This window comes from Diabrotica undecimpunctata, chromosome 3 (genome assembly GCF_040954645.1).
Source record: "Diabrotica undecimpunctata isolate CICGRU chromosome 3, icDiaUnde3, whole genome shotgun sequence".
Taxonomy (NCBI): Eukaryota; Metazoa; Arthropoda; class Insecta; order Coleoptera; family Chrysomelidae; genus Diabrotica; species Diabrotica undecimpunctata.
The window spans coordinates 145,244,094-145,260,629 of record NC_092805.1 but is presented as its reverse complement, the minus strand read 5'-3'; the positions used below and the strand labels follow the sequence as shown (position 1 = coordinate 145,260,629).

Below are 16,536 nucleotides of genomic sequence, written 5' to 3'. Positions count from 1 at the left end.
ACAAGGGGTAATTGAACCATCAAACAGTCCATGGACATCACCAGTAGTGCTAGTAAAGAAGAAAGATGGTTCAACATGGTTTTGTATTGACTACCGACAGCTCAATGCGGTAACTAAAAAAGATAGTTATCCTTTGCTCAGAATAGACAATACCTTGGATACACTTTCTGGTTCTCGTTAGTTCTCCACACTCGATCTGAAAAGTGAATATTGGCAAGTAGATATGGAGCCAGCCGATCGTAAAAAAACCGCATTCTCGATAGGATCAGAGCTTTGGCAGTTCACAGTTATGCCCTTTGGTTTATGTAATGCCCCGGCCACATTTGAAAGATTAATGGAGGCAGTTTTAAGAGGTCTAACATGGAAAACATGCCTGGTCTATTTGGATGATGTAATTGTAGTTGGAAGATCCTTCGATGAACATGCCAATAATCTGACAAAAGGCTTTCAACGATTGCGGGCAGCGAATTTGAAGTTAAGTCCAAAGAAATGTCACTTGTTTCGACGAGAAGTGAAGTACTTGGGACATATTGTAGCAAGTAATGGTGAAACAGTTGATCTTGAAAAACTTTGGGCAGCAATTAACGATTGGCCAGTACCAAGAGATAAATACGAAATTAAAAAAAATTAATTAAAATTCTTGGTAAAAGGTAAAAATTTAAAAACCCAACCGGCTGTGTTAGACAAAACGTTTTCGGAATCCATCATTCCATCATCAGTGTCTAGGAGTACATGAATGTAGCCACTAAATATATGGGTAAAAATCCGTAAGCAAATAATTAGTTACATTTGACAGTATTTCTTATAAATTATTAGGATGTTAAAGTTACCGTTGGATTAGGTAACATGGCGACATATGACTCCACGTTGAAGTTGCTAGTCCTGAGACGGTGTGTCTACCTCAGGTAATTATTTGGTAACGGGTTTTTACCCATATATTTAGTGGCTATATTCATGTACTCCTAGACACTGATGATGGTATGATGGATTCTGAAAACGTTTTGTCTAACACAGCCCGTTTGGGTTTTTAAATTTATACCTTTTACGAAGGATTTTAATTATTTTTTTTAATATATGGTATACAGCCAACTACAGGAACGTAGATTCCTTGTGAACGAAATTAGAAGTTTGCTTGGCCTATCTACATATTACCGACGTTTTGTCAAAGGATTTGCCAACATCTCCAAGCCATTAACAATGTTGACAGAAGAAGGCAAAGAATATACATGGAGCGAAGAGTGTCAAAGAGCTTTCGAGCACTTACAAATGGTCTGACCAGCGTTTTAAGCTACCCTAGACAGGCAGGAATTTGAATCTTTTTTTTATGTAAATCATCTCCAATATCTATATTTTGTTGTAATTTTGTTTTTTTTCCAAACTCTGTACATTTTCAAAATCAAACGAACGGCTATTTTCTAGACAATGTTTTTCTAGGGCTGTTGTGTTTAATGCATTTGTTTGTACACCATGTTTATGTGCAACAATTCTTCTGTGTAGATGTTGGTGTGTTTGTTAAAAATGTGTTGAATTACAGTCTTTACAATTTATTTTATAAAAATTTTGATTGATGGTCTTTATTAACTAGGTTTAAATTTTAAAAACTATTTTCCAAACGTTTTTGACTATTTATGTCCAACATTAATAATACACTTTGCATACATTTTTGACATTTGTTCAGATAATCCAATAATGTGTGGTAAGGATATATAGGATTTGTTGGAGTTAGTGAGATTATTAATAATATTATTGCTAGATATGGTTTGGTTTTGTTTTGATTTGGTATTGGAATTGGATTGATTTTTGACAATATAATTTCTTCTTTTAATTAAGGGATTGTAAAATTCTGGTGGATATTTTTTTTATAAGAAATTAAATAGTTTTAGTTACATTAGACCGACAAACTCAGGAAATAAAAAAGTTTCAAATAAATATTTAAATATTCACGGTTAGGAAACAACAAACTATATATAACAGCACTACAGGCCCTAGAGGCCTTTGGCTTCGATATTGTTGATTACTATTATTTACTTTTTACGGTCCTTCACTGGTTCTTTTCAGTCTCTTCCTCCAGTTCTCATTTCTACTTTGCCATTCCCGACGGCATCAAACTATTTTCTTCGTGATCTCCCTCTTCTTTTATTCCCTTATTCTCCTGCTTGCAAAACTGTTGGAACGTTTATTTATTTTGGCATTCGTAAAACATGTCCCAACCATCTACCTATCTGTGCCAAGGATTTTATGTATTATTTTGGGTCTCTTTTATAAATAACTCAGCTCCTGGTTTATTCTCCTGCGTCATTCCCTCTTAGCCTCCTTTATCCCACTGAAAACTTTTCTTTAAGATTTTCCTTTGCCAAATATTTAACTTTTTTTTCTTCTTTTTTTGCTGATTTAAAATACACGGCCATGCATTTAACAATACTGAGCAAATAATTCATTTTTAGTTTAACTTACCGTTTACTATATTTTAAAAAAGTAATAAGAAAAACAATTATTTTAATAAATTTTGACAACCGTTAAAAGTAAAGGTACTACAGGTAATTGCTTTTGAACCCATTTTCAAATATGCAGGGAGTTTCAACAATTTTCATTAAAAATATTTTTTAAATTTTAAATATCCTATTTAATACAAATATCATTTTATTCTTTTAACGACGAAAAAAACAAAATTCAAATGTTTTTAAAAAACATATCTTTGTTATGATACAATGTTATAAACGACCCTGGAAACCCTGGAACCTTCTATTTTTGTAAATAACCTTTTTTGGTATCTTGTATTTTGACAGATATGTTGGACTTTGTTAGAAAGTTTGATCGCTTTATATTACATATTTCTTATATTCTATAAAAAAAAATTTCATTTTCGTTTACGTAATAATATACATGTTTCAGTGTATTAATACCTAAACGGAAAACGTAAGTGGTGATAAGGGAGAGCCAATATGAATCCTAAATTCTGCTTTTGGAATTTGGAATTCATATTTCACCCAACGGGAAAAAGCGAAGAGGTAGATGAAGAAGATCGTTTTATGAACATTCATGTACGCGTTTTGTGGATATTTGAATTTTAGAAATGTGGTCCATGTACGAGTAGGCAAAGAAAAAGGTTGACAGGAGTACATCCACACCTAGATAGCAAATTTTTAACATTTGTAATATTTTACACTTATTTTTATAAGATAAACAAAAACTTTCGTGCTCCCACAAGAAAAGTGACACAAGTCAAAATCAAAATTAAAAAAATGTCCAGAAATATTAATATAAAAAATAATAATTCTGCTACAACAAAATAGTATAAATCCTAAACTAATATTTAAGTTAAGTGTGTACAAGTTTTTAGTGTGTATAGCGTTCAAGAAAACAAGGAATTGAAAATATTGATACTACATTGCGAAATATGATTTAATAGTATTAATTGAAAACATTTGTCTCACTTATTTGTTATTGTTTATAAATTGATCAATATTTTCAAATTTGTTTTATGGTTTTTTTTATTAAACTTTGATAATTGAGGAGTTTGCTGTAAGAAGGATGCAGCTCCATATTTGATAATTGTTGGAAAATTGAAAAAACTTTTTTTTTAGTAAAAGTTTTTATTTTTTCCCCAAAGACATAATATTAATCGAGGACAAACCAATTTAGTCAATAGTTGAGACTATTTTCAAGTAGACAATTTTTGAAAAAATAAGAAAAAAAATTGAAAATAATGCTTCTTCTCAATGCAAATTCTCAACAAAAACTCTTTTATTCGGTTACAATAATCAAACGACTACGATTTGCCTACTAAACAAATACGAAAAAATCTGTAAAAAGAAACAGGTTGTTTTCAAAAAAAAAGCATCGAGAAAAAAAATATTAAACACATGGGCAAACAAATCTTTTATTCATCTACCTGGTCGTCACCATCCGTCCCAGATAATTCGGTTTTCTGTTTCCCTGCCATGGCTGTAAGACGGCTGTAAAATGACATTTGGTCCATAGGAACGAATCGTGTTGACAGCTGCATTACTTCTGCATATTTGGCTTTTCTGACAGGTACAGGATTGCAATAGACAGGAATGTCAGAAGAACCTGAGAGGTCGCTGTCAATGTTTCTCTAGAGTTGGAGTAAATGAAAACTCGGAAGGCTTCAAGATATATGTTTAATTTAAAATATTTAATTTAATAAAGCGATAGCGGCTTTCGCTAAAAGATTTTATCTGTTACACATATCGCATAGCGCAAACGATACAGAACACGATATTATCAACATTCGTTGGACTTTCCGAGTTTGAATTTGTATCAGCCCAAGTGTCTGATGAGGCTGGGATAGGCCGAAATGATCATAACACTTTATTGATACCGATTCGAGCACGGGAAGTTTAACGAATTTGTCCATTCTAGGCCCTATATTTGTTGTCCATTTAATATAGATATATATATATATATATATATATATATATATATATATATATATATATATATATATATATATATATATATATATATATATATATATATATATATATTGATACCGATTCGAGCACGGGAAGTTTAACAAATTTGTCCCTATATTCTAGGCCCTATATTTGTTATCCATTTTATATATATATATATATATATATATATATATATATATATATATATATATATATATATATATTTTAGGTAAAGAAGTATTAAAGAAAATTCAATTTTAACAAATTGCTTTTATTGAACATTAAACTACATCATTAAAAACAAACGTGCCGTCTATAAGCCAGTAAAACTTCATGTTCATAATCAAACATTATGTAAAAATGTCAGAAAATAAAATTAAACAAATACTAAGCATATCGTTAAAAACAGTATTGAATTTGTGAAATTTCTAAAAAAAAATACTATTTATTTCTCACAGATTTTAAACTATATTTATTAATAAATTTTATACTTAGAAAGATAGATTAATAACATTAAAAGAACATTTCACATAATTAGGAACTATTTCCTGGAGGAACTGGACACCAATCGATAGGTGTCATGCCGTTTGCTACTAACCATGCATTAGCCTTCGAGAAATGCTTGCAGCCCAAGAAGTTGTTTATGTCATTATAACCAGAGGGATGCCCAGCGGAATTTTGATTCCATATTTGATTCTTGCACACACCGTTAACATGAACTCTTAAACTCTTAGCATGCTCTCCCCAAAACATAAATGCTATATTTCCATTTTTTTGTTGTAACTGTTTCATTAACTCTATTACAATATCTTTCCATCCAATTTCCAGATGATCTCTATCTGTACCTTTTGTTAAAGCTGCATTTAAAAGAAGGACTCCTTGTTTAGCCCAGTATTCCAAATTTCCGTAATTTCTTGGAAACCTTCTAAGTTTGTTTTCACCAATATCACTTCTAACTTCTTTTAAAATAGTTTCTGTTGACGGATAAATTCCTGCACCAATATCTTTACTGAACGCCAGACCAGTAGCATCAGCATCACTTGGATCTTGACCCACTATAATCACTTTCACATCAACAGGTCTACAAAATCTTGTAAAAGACCATAATGTATTACTTTTTGGAAACCAATAAGGATCTTCTGATAAAAACGATGCTATGCGGTTTAGTTGGTTTATCTTAGTGGTAAAAATACTTGCCAGTAAAGGTTTCCATGATTCATCTATATTACTGTCTTTAAATAACACAGGATATTCTTGAATAAAATACTGAAAATCAGTCATAATTTTTAGTAACTTTTTTGTATATTAATACTTAAACTTGTGTGAACTCTGTGAACTGATTAATTGGATACTTAATATTATATATATTAATAAATAAAAAAATGGTTATCTTATCTACATATTAATAAAATCAGAAAATGACAATATGTGAGTAATCTAGTGAGGTATTATTATTATCAAAAGATAGAAAAGCTTGTTGTTTTAAAACCGGAATAATATATATATATATATATATATATATATATATATATATATATATATATATATATATATGTATATATATATATATATATATATATATATATATATATATATTTGGTATAGAATATCCAAGAAACTTATCTAAAACAAATAAAATGTGGGCAATAACATTCTTCATACTTGAAAAATATGTGGAATTCTTCAGGGTGATTATAATAGCTACTTGGTATAGCAAACATACAAGTTTTTATGGGACACACTATATATTTTTTAAATTTGTATTCTTCTTCTAATTCTTCTTTTTAAAGTATTGGCTATTGCATTACTATACAGAGTATTTAACAAGTTATGACCATTTTTATTTCGAAATCCGTATGATATCACGTATATAAAGAAGTAATGCATAAACAATTATTTATTTTACATAATAAGTTAAACAATATATTGTTTTTTTTTAATTAAGTTTAACTAAAATAATTGACAGAATTTTGTATACAGGGTGAACTACAAACGAAAATTACGATTTACTCAATTTTTTTAAATGAATCACCCTATATTTTATTTTTTAGAAATATTGTATTTATAATACTCTTCCATTTTTATATAGCATTTCCTATACCTAAACATTACTTTTTTTATAGATCTTTTTAGTTTCCTTCAAATTTTGGAAATACGTTCAATTTTTGTAAGTAGAAATAAGTATTGAGAATTGAGTGATATAAATTATAACAAAATTATTTTTATTCGATAAGTAACCAATAAAAAATATAAACCATAACAATATGCAATAAATGTATCAATAAATGTGATGGAAATGTCATATTTCCTTAATAAAATACAAGATTCCTAAAATTCCTAAAAAATACAAAACAGAAAATAAAACAATGTACAATTGGTGTAACGATTGTTAGATTGTTATATCAACATTATTCCAAGCCAGGAATTTTTAATAAAAAATTTCTAACTGCCGATTGTGACGCGCAATTATTAATAAGTAAAAGGTCATTTGTGTCAGTTACAAAGGTAAAATAGTGGGCTTTAAAAAAATGACAGTTTTCATACTAATAGGTAAACCGTAAACAGTAAGCTTTGAAACTGACAATTTTTCTAATATTACCTTTTTAGTCAGTCTGTGTGGCTTAAATAAAATGAAAAAATTTAAAACAAAATTAATCTTTACTATTTTATAACGAAAAAAAAGTAATTAAATCATTCTACGTTAAAAAGTTACGTCATCCCAGAAAAGAATTAAACAATCTGTGTTTAAAGTATTAAATTGAATATGAGAAGTGCTTTTACGAAACTAAAACATTTTATATCTTGGCATTAGATTACGAATAAGAAATACTGATTAAAAATAAGGTTATACTTTATCCCAAATATTACGTAGAATGCAGATATTCAATGCAGTTAAAAGATCAATAATAAATCACTTTACTGTTAATTAGCTCATAGATAATCTTAACTGTTCAATAAAAAAATATAAAATGGATACAACCTGAATTATCCAAATACTTGTGTGACTTTTAGAAAGGATATTACTTTTTTTATAAACTGGGTAGGGTAACGGGTACAGTTGTTGGCCGGTCACTAGTGATTGGCCACTTTCACAAAAATCCGAAGTACCTATTAAGATTTTCAGAAAATACAAGGAAATAAATTTATCTGCATTAAAATCTGGCAACATTGCTGTATATTTGGTCTAGCTATCATATCTCTCAGTTAAAATTAGGTATCTAATTCATTAGGCGTGTGTTGTTTGAAGCTTAACAGGTGCATCCAGGTTTAAGAGTTTTTTAAAGAATTTGTTAAGGAAGACTATTCACGAGGTGAGTTATATTGGCTAATAGTATTATGTATCTGGGTATATTAATATTTAATGGCGATTTAGTGGGGTACATCTTACATTATCAGTGGTTTTAATATTTAAGCTATGCATTTTGGGCGGTAAATTTGAGTGGCCAAGCACTGTATCTTAAATATGTCCGTGTTATAATGATTGGCCTGCCGGCCAGTTACTGTACCTACTTCGAATTAAAATATTTATTATAATTTAGACTTTTTTAGCCTAGTTTGGTCCAAAATAAGATATTTTAAACATTTTTTCTTATTTTTTAACGCAATAACCAGTGGTTGGCATACTGCCAATCACTAAACCACAGGGTGGCCAATAACTGTAATGTGTAATAAGAATAAATTTTTTGTCCGGATTTGTATTTATAAAATTACAATCGTTTTAGTTGTTATAAAATTAATGCTAATGTGGGCATATTGAATCAAATTTGAAACGTCCGTATTGTAGCTAACATTATTACTAATAAATGATTTTTATTTTTAGAATCAAAAATGCCAAATATCCGGAAAGATAAAACGTATCACAAACAATATACAGAACAAGATCTTCAGTCTGCTTTTCAGGCCATCGAAAATGGCATGAGCCAACGAAAAGCCGCTAAACAATTTAATGTGCCAAGAGCAACATTGCAGTTTAGAGCAAGTAAAAAATTTAATGAAAAAACTACCCTTGGTCCCAATCCTATTCTTAGTTTGGAGGAAGAGAATCGTTTAAAGCATTGGATCATAACATGCCAAGACAAAGGTTTTCCGGTAAGAGTGGAAGATATACAAGACTCGGTTAAAGGTTTTATTTCACGCAAATCCACGTGCAAATCCTTTTACTGACAATCGGCCCGGAAGAGGTTGGTATAGATCCTTTTTAAAGCGACACCCAGATTTAAGTGAGAGGACTTCAGAAGCAGTAACGGCAGCAAGTTCAGTTGTGTCTGAAAAAGATGTAAAAAAATGGTTCACCGGTGTTCATGAATACTTGCATTGTAAAGGTTACATTGATATTCTTCAAGACCCTTCACGTATTTTAAATGGCGATGAAACCTGCTTCCTCTTATGTCCCAAAAATAAACGAGTGTTGGCTGTAAAGGGAAGCAAAAATGTATATCAAATAGAGCATCACTCCAAAGTTAATTTGACGGTTATGTTTACCTTCACAGCATGTGGAGAAATAACAGCACCAATGATTATTTACCCATATAAACGAATTCCTAGAAATATTTTAAATATCGTTCCACGAGAATGGGGCATAGGATGTAGCGATACGGGATGAATAAAGAATGAAAACTTCTATGAATACATAGAAAACGTCTTATATAAGTACCTAGTTGCGAAAAACACTAATTTTACAGTTATTTTGTTCGTTGATGGATATAAAACTCACTTAACCATTCAAACCAGTGAATTATGTTTAAAGTTACAAATTATTTTAGTGGCCTTATATCCCACCTGTAGGAATTATACAACCTGCAGATATTGCTGCATTTAAACCATTAAAGGCAAATTGGAACCGGGCAGTATTAAAGTTTAGACGCGAAAACTCGAATTCAGTAGTTACCAAAGAGAATTTTGCATTGGTACTAAACATAGCCATTAGTCAATTAAAATCATATTCCATAATTAATGGCTTTAAAGCATCTGGATTGTATCCATGGAACCCTGAAGCAATAGACTATTCCAAATGTTTAGGGAAGATCAAAAACCCGCATAAAGGTATTAATCACACTATTTCTATGACAAAATCAATAACATATGAAGATTTTGTAGATACAGTTGGAGCCGCAAAAATATTAGAATTTCAAAGTTTGGATAATTGCGAAGAACTAAGTGGAGATTCAAAATTGCTATTTAATACATTTAATTGATTTCAAAATACCATAGATCTACTCACGATTCAGACCACAGAGACAAGTGGAATCACAAATGATATACAAGATACCTCTATCATCACAGAAACCCATATATCTTCAGATACTACACTTAACCCTCTAGGTGGCAATGAAATCATATGCAACTTACAAGATATTCCTGTTATTACAGAAGAAAATCTACTTTCGGATTTTCGAATTCAACTTCCAGAAAACGTTGATATTACATATAATATAAAAGATGTCACAGAAGATACAATGACAGAAGATATTCAATCGACATCCAATAATAATCTGCCTTTAGTAAATCAAGACAACTCATTATCTAAAGAAATTGACACCTCAATCAACAAATTCTTTTTTTGGCCAAAAACCCAAGAAATAAAGGGCAAAAAGCAAACAGAAAGGTTGCCTTTCGTGCTCACTTCTTCAGATCGTCAAAATGCAGAGAGGCGTAAAAATGAAGAAAAAGCAGAACAAGAGAAAATAAAATTAGAACGAAAACAAAAGCGAATTGACCGAAAAGCAAACAATAAAGGTAAAAAAAACAGGGAAATCAAGATGAAAGTAATAAAAAAAATTGCCACAGGAGTCAATTCCGGGAGCAAAAAATGTTAAACTGTTGTAAAGAATAAGGAAAATGTTACAGTAAATACAGTTGATATTGCAGATACAAATATTTTAAAAGCAGATACACTTATTGATCATACAATAAAAAGCACTACTTTGAAAAGTGGAGTTAGAGTACATATACCAGATGTTGTTGTCCTCAAAGAAAAACAAGCATTGTCACGAAACCAATTTACTGATTCTGTAGAGGAAAACGTTAATCTGCCCACAATTGATAACATATTTTTTGATGCCTGCAACAATATGAATTCATTAAATTTGAAGACTTTATCTCAAAGCAAATGGACAAATTTGGAAACCAGCCAAGAAAAACGTGCTGGTGAGTCGGCTAAAAGCAAGTTATTTTTTGAAACTGAGGGATATCCAAAACATGAAAAAATACAAATTCTCTTAGAAATAACGGTGAAACAATCAGACGACACCAACCCAAATAACCTTTTGTATACAGGATTGTACTATCCTTGTTCCTATAATATATCTAAATCAAAAGTTGGAATAAAATGTATATTTTGTGTTAGAGGCTACCATATTGGTACTTGTGCAAAGAAACAACAAGAAATTAAAAACTTAAATAGTTTTGTGTGCCTTACCTGCACGAACAAAAAAAGAAAATTAGGAATTTTATGAATGGCCAATGACTGTAATTCTATATGCCAATAACTATGTTTGTATGGCCAATAACTGTGTAGTTCTGTAAGTTTTTAAATTTGTGTTTATTTTTAATATACATTATTATTTCTGATTAAAATAACCTGAGTTTTAATGAAATCTGATGTTTCATTACTATTAAAAAACTCTTACAAAATATTTCACTTTAAAAGATACCAATTTACAATTTTAATTCAATTGGCAATTCCTTAAGTGGCCAATCACTCTACCCGTTACCCTACTTAGCTTGGAAGAACGTTGAATCTATCGGCAGCAGAAACATAATATCCACCATAAAAATATAGGATTGTCTGGCTTAGCAAACGTGATATTCTTCGAATTGTTGGTAACTATAGGGCTCCCGTTAAGGGTCTAAAATAAATATTTATTTAAAAATATACAGAAGAAAATGAATTTTTTGCATTACCTCATCATAAGACCACTTAAACACAATTTTAGTCCTGTCTGTTGAGCGTTCAAAGAGAGAAAATGGAGATGAATGGCCGGAAGTTTACAAACGCTTCAATTTTGAGGTACCTTACATGCTTCCTTCCTATTTACTAGGAATTTAAATAATAAATTTTTTGAAACATTTAAAATGGCTACAATATTTATACAGGACATATTTACCTAGAAACTAAATACAACCTTCTAAGAATTTGGGAGCGAAAACTTAAACGGGAAAGAAGAGACCTGGGAAAAACAAACTGTTTCTGACTAAAAGTGCAAGATTAACTAAACAAGAAAAACTAAATAAAAATTATGAACCTGGACTACTGTGAACGTAGGAGCTTATGGTTTATTTATTTTATGTGTTAAAAATACATTAATCATTAATACATATTTTCGCACTATTACTTTCTTCCGAAGGATATTTCTACAGCTATTACATTCGAAGTAACATTTATTCCATTTGACAGAAAAATATCAGGATCGTTTGGAAAATTCCGGAGAATTTTGTTTATTTCGTTTGATACCCGCATCCTACTTTATACCTTTTGTAAGTTGAATGAGAAAAATTTATCAAGTTTACAAAAGAGAAGGAGCTGTCAAGAGGGCGGTTTTATTTGTTCCAACAAGTTGATGTATCCATCGGACTATTTAGTGTGACTCACACCGTGCACATTTGTTTGCTGTCCATCTGTTGAAGAACTACTCTTAGGAATATATTAAATTTATTAGAGACAAACTATATCTCGATAAAGGCCGTTCGGCGTATATGTAACAAAATAGCAACACACTACAAATTATTTGTCTTACAGAAACTAATTTTAAATATATTCCACGTGCATAAATCTAAAGTCCTTCAATTCATATTTTAAAATTAGAGCTAATGCAAATCACGTAATAGGTGGACTTGCAATATTAAGGAAGAAATAATATTCGAAGAAATTCCATTAAACACAAATCTCGAAGCTGTAGCTGTAGAAATTGGCACTACACAAAAGATCAACATATATGTAATATATATATATATATATATATATATATATATATATATATATATATATATATATATATATATTGAAATGATATTGAATATAGGAGAAAGAAAAATAGTGATTAAAAATAATTTCTAAGTTACACACTAGATAATATTAGATATAAAAAGTATTTGGTTATTTTAATAAGTTATATACTAGGGAATATTATAAAAATTATTTATGTGAGGGCATTTTTAAGAAATTAGCATATAATAAGTGTAAAAAGTTTTTTTTTAATAATTATAATATTGTAAATATATTTAAGTGAGCCATGTGCATAGGCAACCAGATATACATACTCTAAAAGTGACAGACATTTAAATAATAATTACGAATATAAAGTGGGGTTATTTGTTAATTTGAAATGTTGAGTTTACATATTATAGTTACGGATTTGAAGTAGTGTAATTTATTAATTTAGGTTGTTTAAATTACATATAAGTTTATATTCTGATCTGAAAAGCCTAAATGTCAATATAATTCTCGATAGAAAAGTAAAGAATTCTCTAGAATAAAGAATTTAACCTTTGTTTACGGTGGAACGTTCTCGAATATGGTTATGTCTGTGGATCGAAGAAATACTTTTTCGAGAACATTCATATATAGAACAATTCGAATATGATTTCTTGCCAGATGGTTCTGGAACATTGAAAAGGTATAAATACTCGGTGATTTGGATTCAAAATGGTCAGTCAGACAGTTACAGTTAGAATGAAATCATTATGGTGCAGTCATCCGGTCCAGTCAGTCAGTAAGTTAAGATGAAGTAAGTATAAAGATAGTCAGACAATTAGTTATTAAGAAGACAGACAGTTAGTTACAGTTAGTGAAGTAAAGCGTTCAGTAAGTTCAATATTAGTTAGTCAGAATTAGGAAGAAAGTATAAAGTATGCAATAATCAGTGATTTAGTATTAAAATTTTATAGTATTCGAAAGTATATTAGAAGAATATTATTGAAGATTAAAAATTATGTTATGTATAAATGGTGATTGGATAATGCAAGAAAGTATTAATTGAAAATAAAATAATATAATATATTTGGTGATTGGATATTGGTATATTAAAAAGAAGAATAAATATAAATGCTATTAAGAAGAAAAATAATTTAAATTGGTGGAAGCTGATAATTGGAAAAAGTAATTTCACAAAAACAAGGATAACCGAAGCTGAGAACGAAGACATTGAGTGGTGATTAAAATCTATATAGTGGAAAACAGTTTCATTTAGGCATTCAGTGACAGAAAGGTACAAAATTTTGTTAATATAATTTAGTTAGTGACATAACAATTTCAATTTTAAAGATAGTTTGTTTAAAATTTACATTGTCTATATAATTTAATTAGTTTCATAAGAATTACAATTTAAAGATAGTTTATTTTAAATTTACATTGGCTACGTTAAATATATATATGTGTGTTTCAAAATAGATTTAATAAAGATAATTTAAAAAAGTGCTTACAAACTAATTCTTTGAGAACCGCGATAAAAACCCTATATATATATATATATATATATATATATATATATATATATATATATATATATATATATATATATATTATATATATATATATATATATATATATATAGATATATATATATATATATATATATATATATATATATATATATATATATGTATAACCCTAAATTATTACCTAGAAGAACAAGATCTTAATAAATCAGGTTCCCAATCCTAAATTGGCACAATACTAACTGGAGTTCCTTTAAAACTACACACACTGAAAAAAAGATTGAAAAGATCATAAACACATTAATCCTAGAATTGAAAAATGATGGTAGCAGCACACACTTAAATTTATCGACAGGGACATTTTCTTCTATAGATATCTCACTCTGTACGCCAACTCTTCAATGACAATTGGTATGTAGAAAAAGATTTATAACACTAAATGAAACCTACGTCAGTTACACCTGATCCGAAATGGAGGCTAGATAAAGCTAATTGGCGCAGTTTTCAAGAAATATCCGTGACGAATCATCAAAAATTTGCTTAGAAAATTCAATAGACAAAATAATTTTACAGTTCAATAAACTCATAATGGAAACAGCTCTAGAAGCGATAGGTAAAACAAAGTTTATTAAAAGAGATAAAGTAACTCCCCAGTTGAATGGAGAATGTAAAGAAGCTATTAAGGAAAGTACGAAAGCTCTTCAAAGGTACAAATGGTACAAAAACCTAAAAAACTTAATTTATCTTAAAAGAAGTAGGGCTAGAGCCAAACTGATTACCACAAGATCTAAAAGATAATCCTGGATAAAACACCTACACCTTCTTTTTTAAAACACCTACCTGATGAAGCAGTAGAAATATTATTAAAAATATATAATCGTATAGGGACCAAACATGAATTTCCTAATTTATGGAAAAGAGCTATAACTATTGTCCATCTTAATGCTATCCATCTTAAAATCTAATAAGCAACAAAACAAAGCAGATTCTTATCGTCCAGTGTCTCTAACTTGTGAAATGTGTAAGCTTTTAGAAAAATTATAAATAAACGTTTATTGTGGTGTCTGGAAGAAAATAACCAATTAATTAATGAACAATCTGAATTTCGTCCTTTAAAATCGACTACCGACAATTTAGTACATATAGAATCACATATATAATATGTGATACATGATTTATTTTGATTTGTACAAGGCATTTGATATGGCTTGGCATCACAAGATAATTTCAACACTGGAATCATGGAGCTGTCAAGAAAATATACTTGTTTTTATTAAAAAATTTCTCCTGAACAGAAATTTCAATGTAAAAGGAAACGGTCTTGGGTACACCCCAAGGCTTGGTAAATCAGCCCGACGCTTTTCCTTATAGCTATTAATGATATCTTCAAATCAATGAACAAACCCATTCAAGCGAGATTGTACGCAGATGATCTTATAATATTCTTAAATGGAAACAATATACAGAATATGGCCAAATTACTACAAGATCAACTCGATAAATTTATAGCATGGTCTAAAAGAAGTGTTTTTCAATTTGCTTCATCTAAAACTAGCTACATCATATTTTCAAAGAGACCAAAACAGATAAAAGAAATACCTATTTTAAAACCTGGGGGTCAGACACTTGCATATGTAAATAGAATTAAATATCTATGTTTAATTTTTAATCAAGCCCTAACCTGTAAGGACCACATCAAATATATATCAGATATATGTCAAAAAAAACTAAACCTCCTGAAACGTCTTTCTGGTACAAACTGGGGAGTGGACGGTAGAACTCTACTTATATATAAAAATTTGATCCGCTCCAAGATCGATTATGGATGCCAGGCTTACTCGTCTGCTTCAACAACAACTCTAAAAGTTTTAGACACCATTTAAAATAACGCTCTTAGAATAATAAGCGGTGCATTTAGAACAACCCCTATCTTAAGTCTTCAGGCCGAACTCAATGAACTACCATTAGATTTAAGAAGACAGGAATTAATGCTCTCATATGCATTGAAGCGGCACTCTTTACAATATCACAAAACCATTCGCTGCTCGAATATCCACAAAAACCCACATTCCGTTTTACGAAAGATGCAGACGAATCATAAATGAATTAAACTTTTCTTCTTCTTGATGTGCCTATCCGTTACGAATGTTGGCGATCACCATGGCAATCTTTATCTTATCTGCAGCAGCGCGGAAAAGCTGCACATATGTTGTATTTAACCAGATTCTGAGGTTCTTTAACCAAGATGTTCTTCTTCTTCCTGGACCTCGTTTTCCAAATATTTTTCCTTGCAGGATGGCTTGAAGGAGAGCATATTATCTGGATTCATTTCGCATAATATGTCCGAAGAAATGTAACTTTCGAGATTTGATGGTGTTCAGTACTTTTCGATTCTTATTCATTGTTCTGACGACCTCCTCATTTGTGACTCGGTCAGTCCACAGGATCTTAAGCATTCTCCGATATAGCCAGATCTCAAATACTTCCAGTTTTCTGCACATATCTTCGTTCAAGGTCCACGATTCAACACCATAAAAAAGGACAAAGAAGACGTAGCATCGCAGCATTCTTACTTTTGTATCAAAGGAGAGGTTGTGACTCTTAAAGAAGGCCCCCATGCGATTGAAGGTGGATCTAGCTTTTCCGATGCTTGCTCTAATCTCCTGGTTGTTGGTCCATTCTT

At 30.1% G+C, this 16,536-nt stretch overlaps 2 protein-coding genes across 2 annotated transcripts in view; both read right to left on the bottom strand.

The window, feature by feature from the left end:
- The window catches only part of LOC140436080 (uncharacterized), a 1,443,853-nt gene that overhangs the window by 819,272 nt on the left and 608,045 nt on the right, over positions 1 to 16,536 (bottom strand). The window lies entirely within an intron of this gene.
- LOC140436203 (uracil-DNA glycosylase-like) lies at positions 4,664 to 5,758 on the bottom strand. Its single transcript, XM_072524899.1, has one exon. It carries the CDS (start codon positions 5,697 to 5,699, stop codon positions 4,953 to 4,955), a length of 747 nt encoding a protein of 248 aa, XP_072381000.1. The 5' UTR covers positions 5,700 to 5,758; the 3' UTR covers positions 4,664 to 4,952.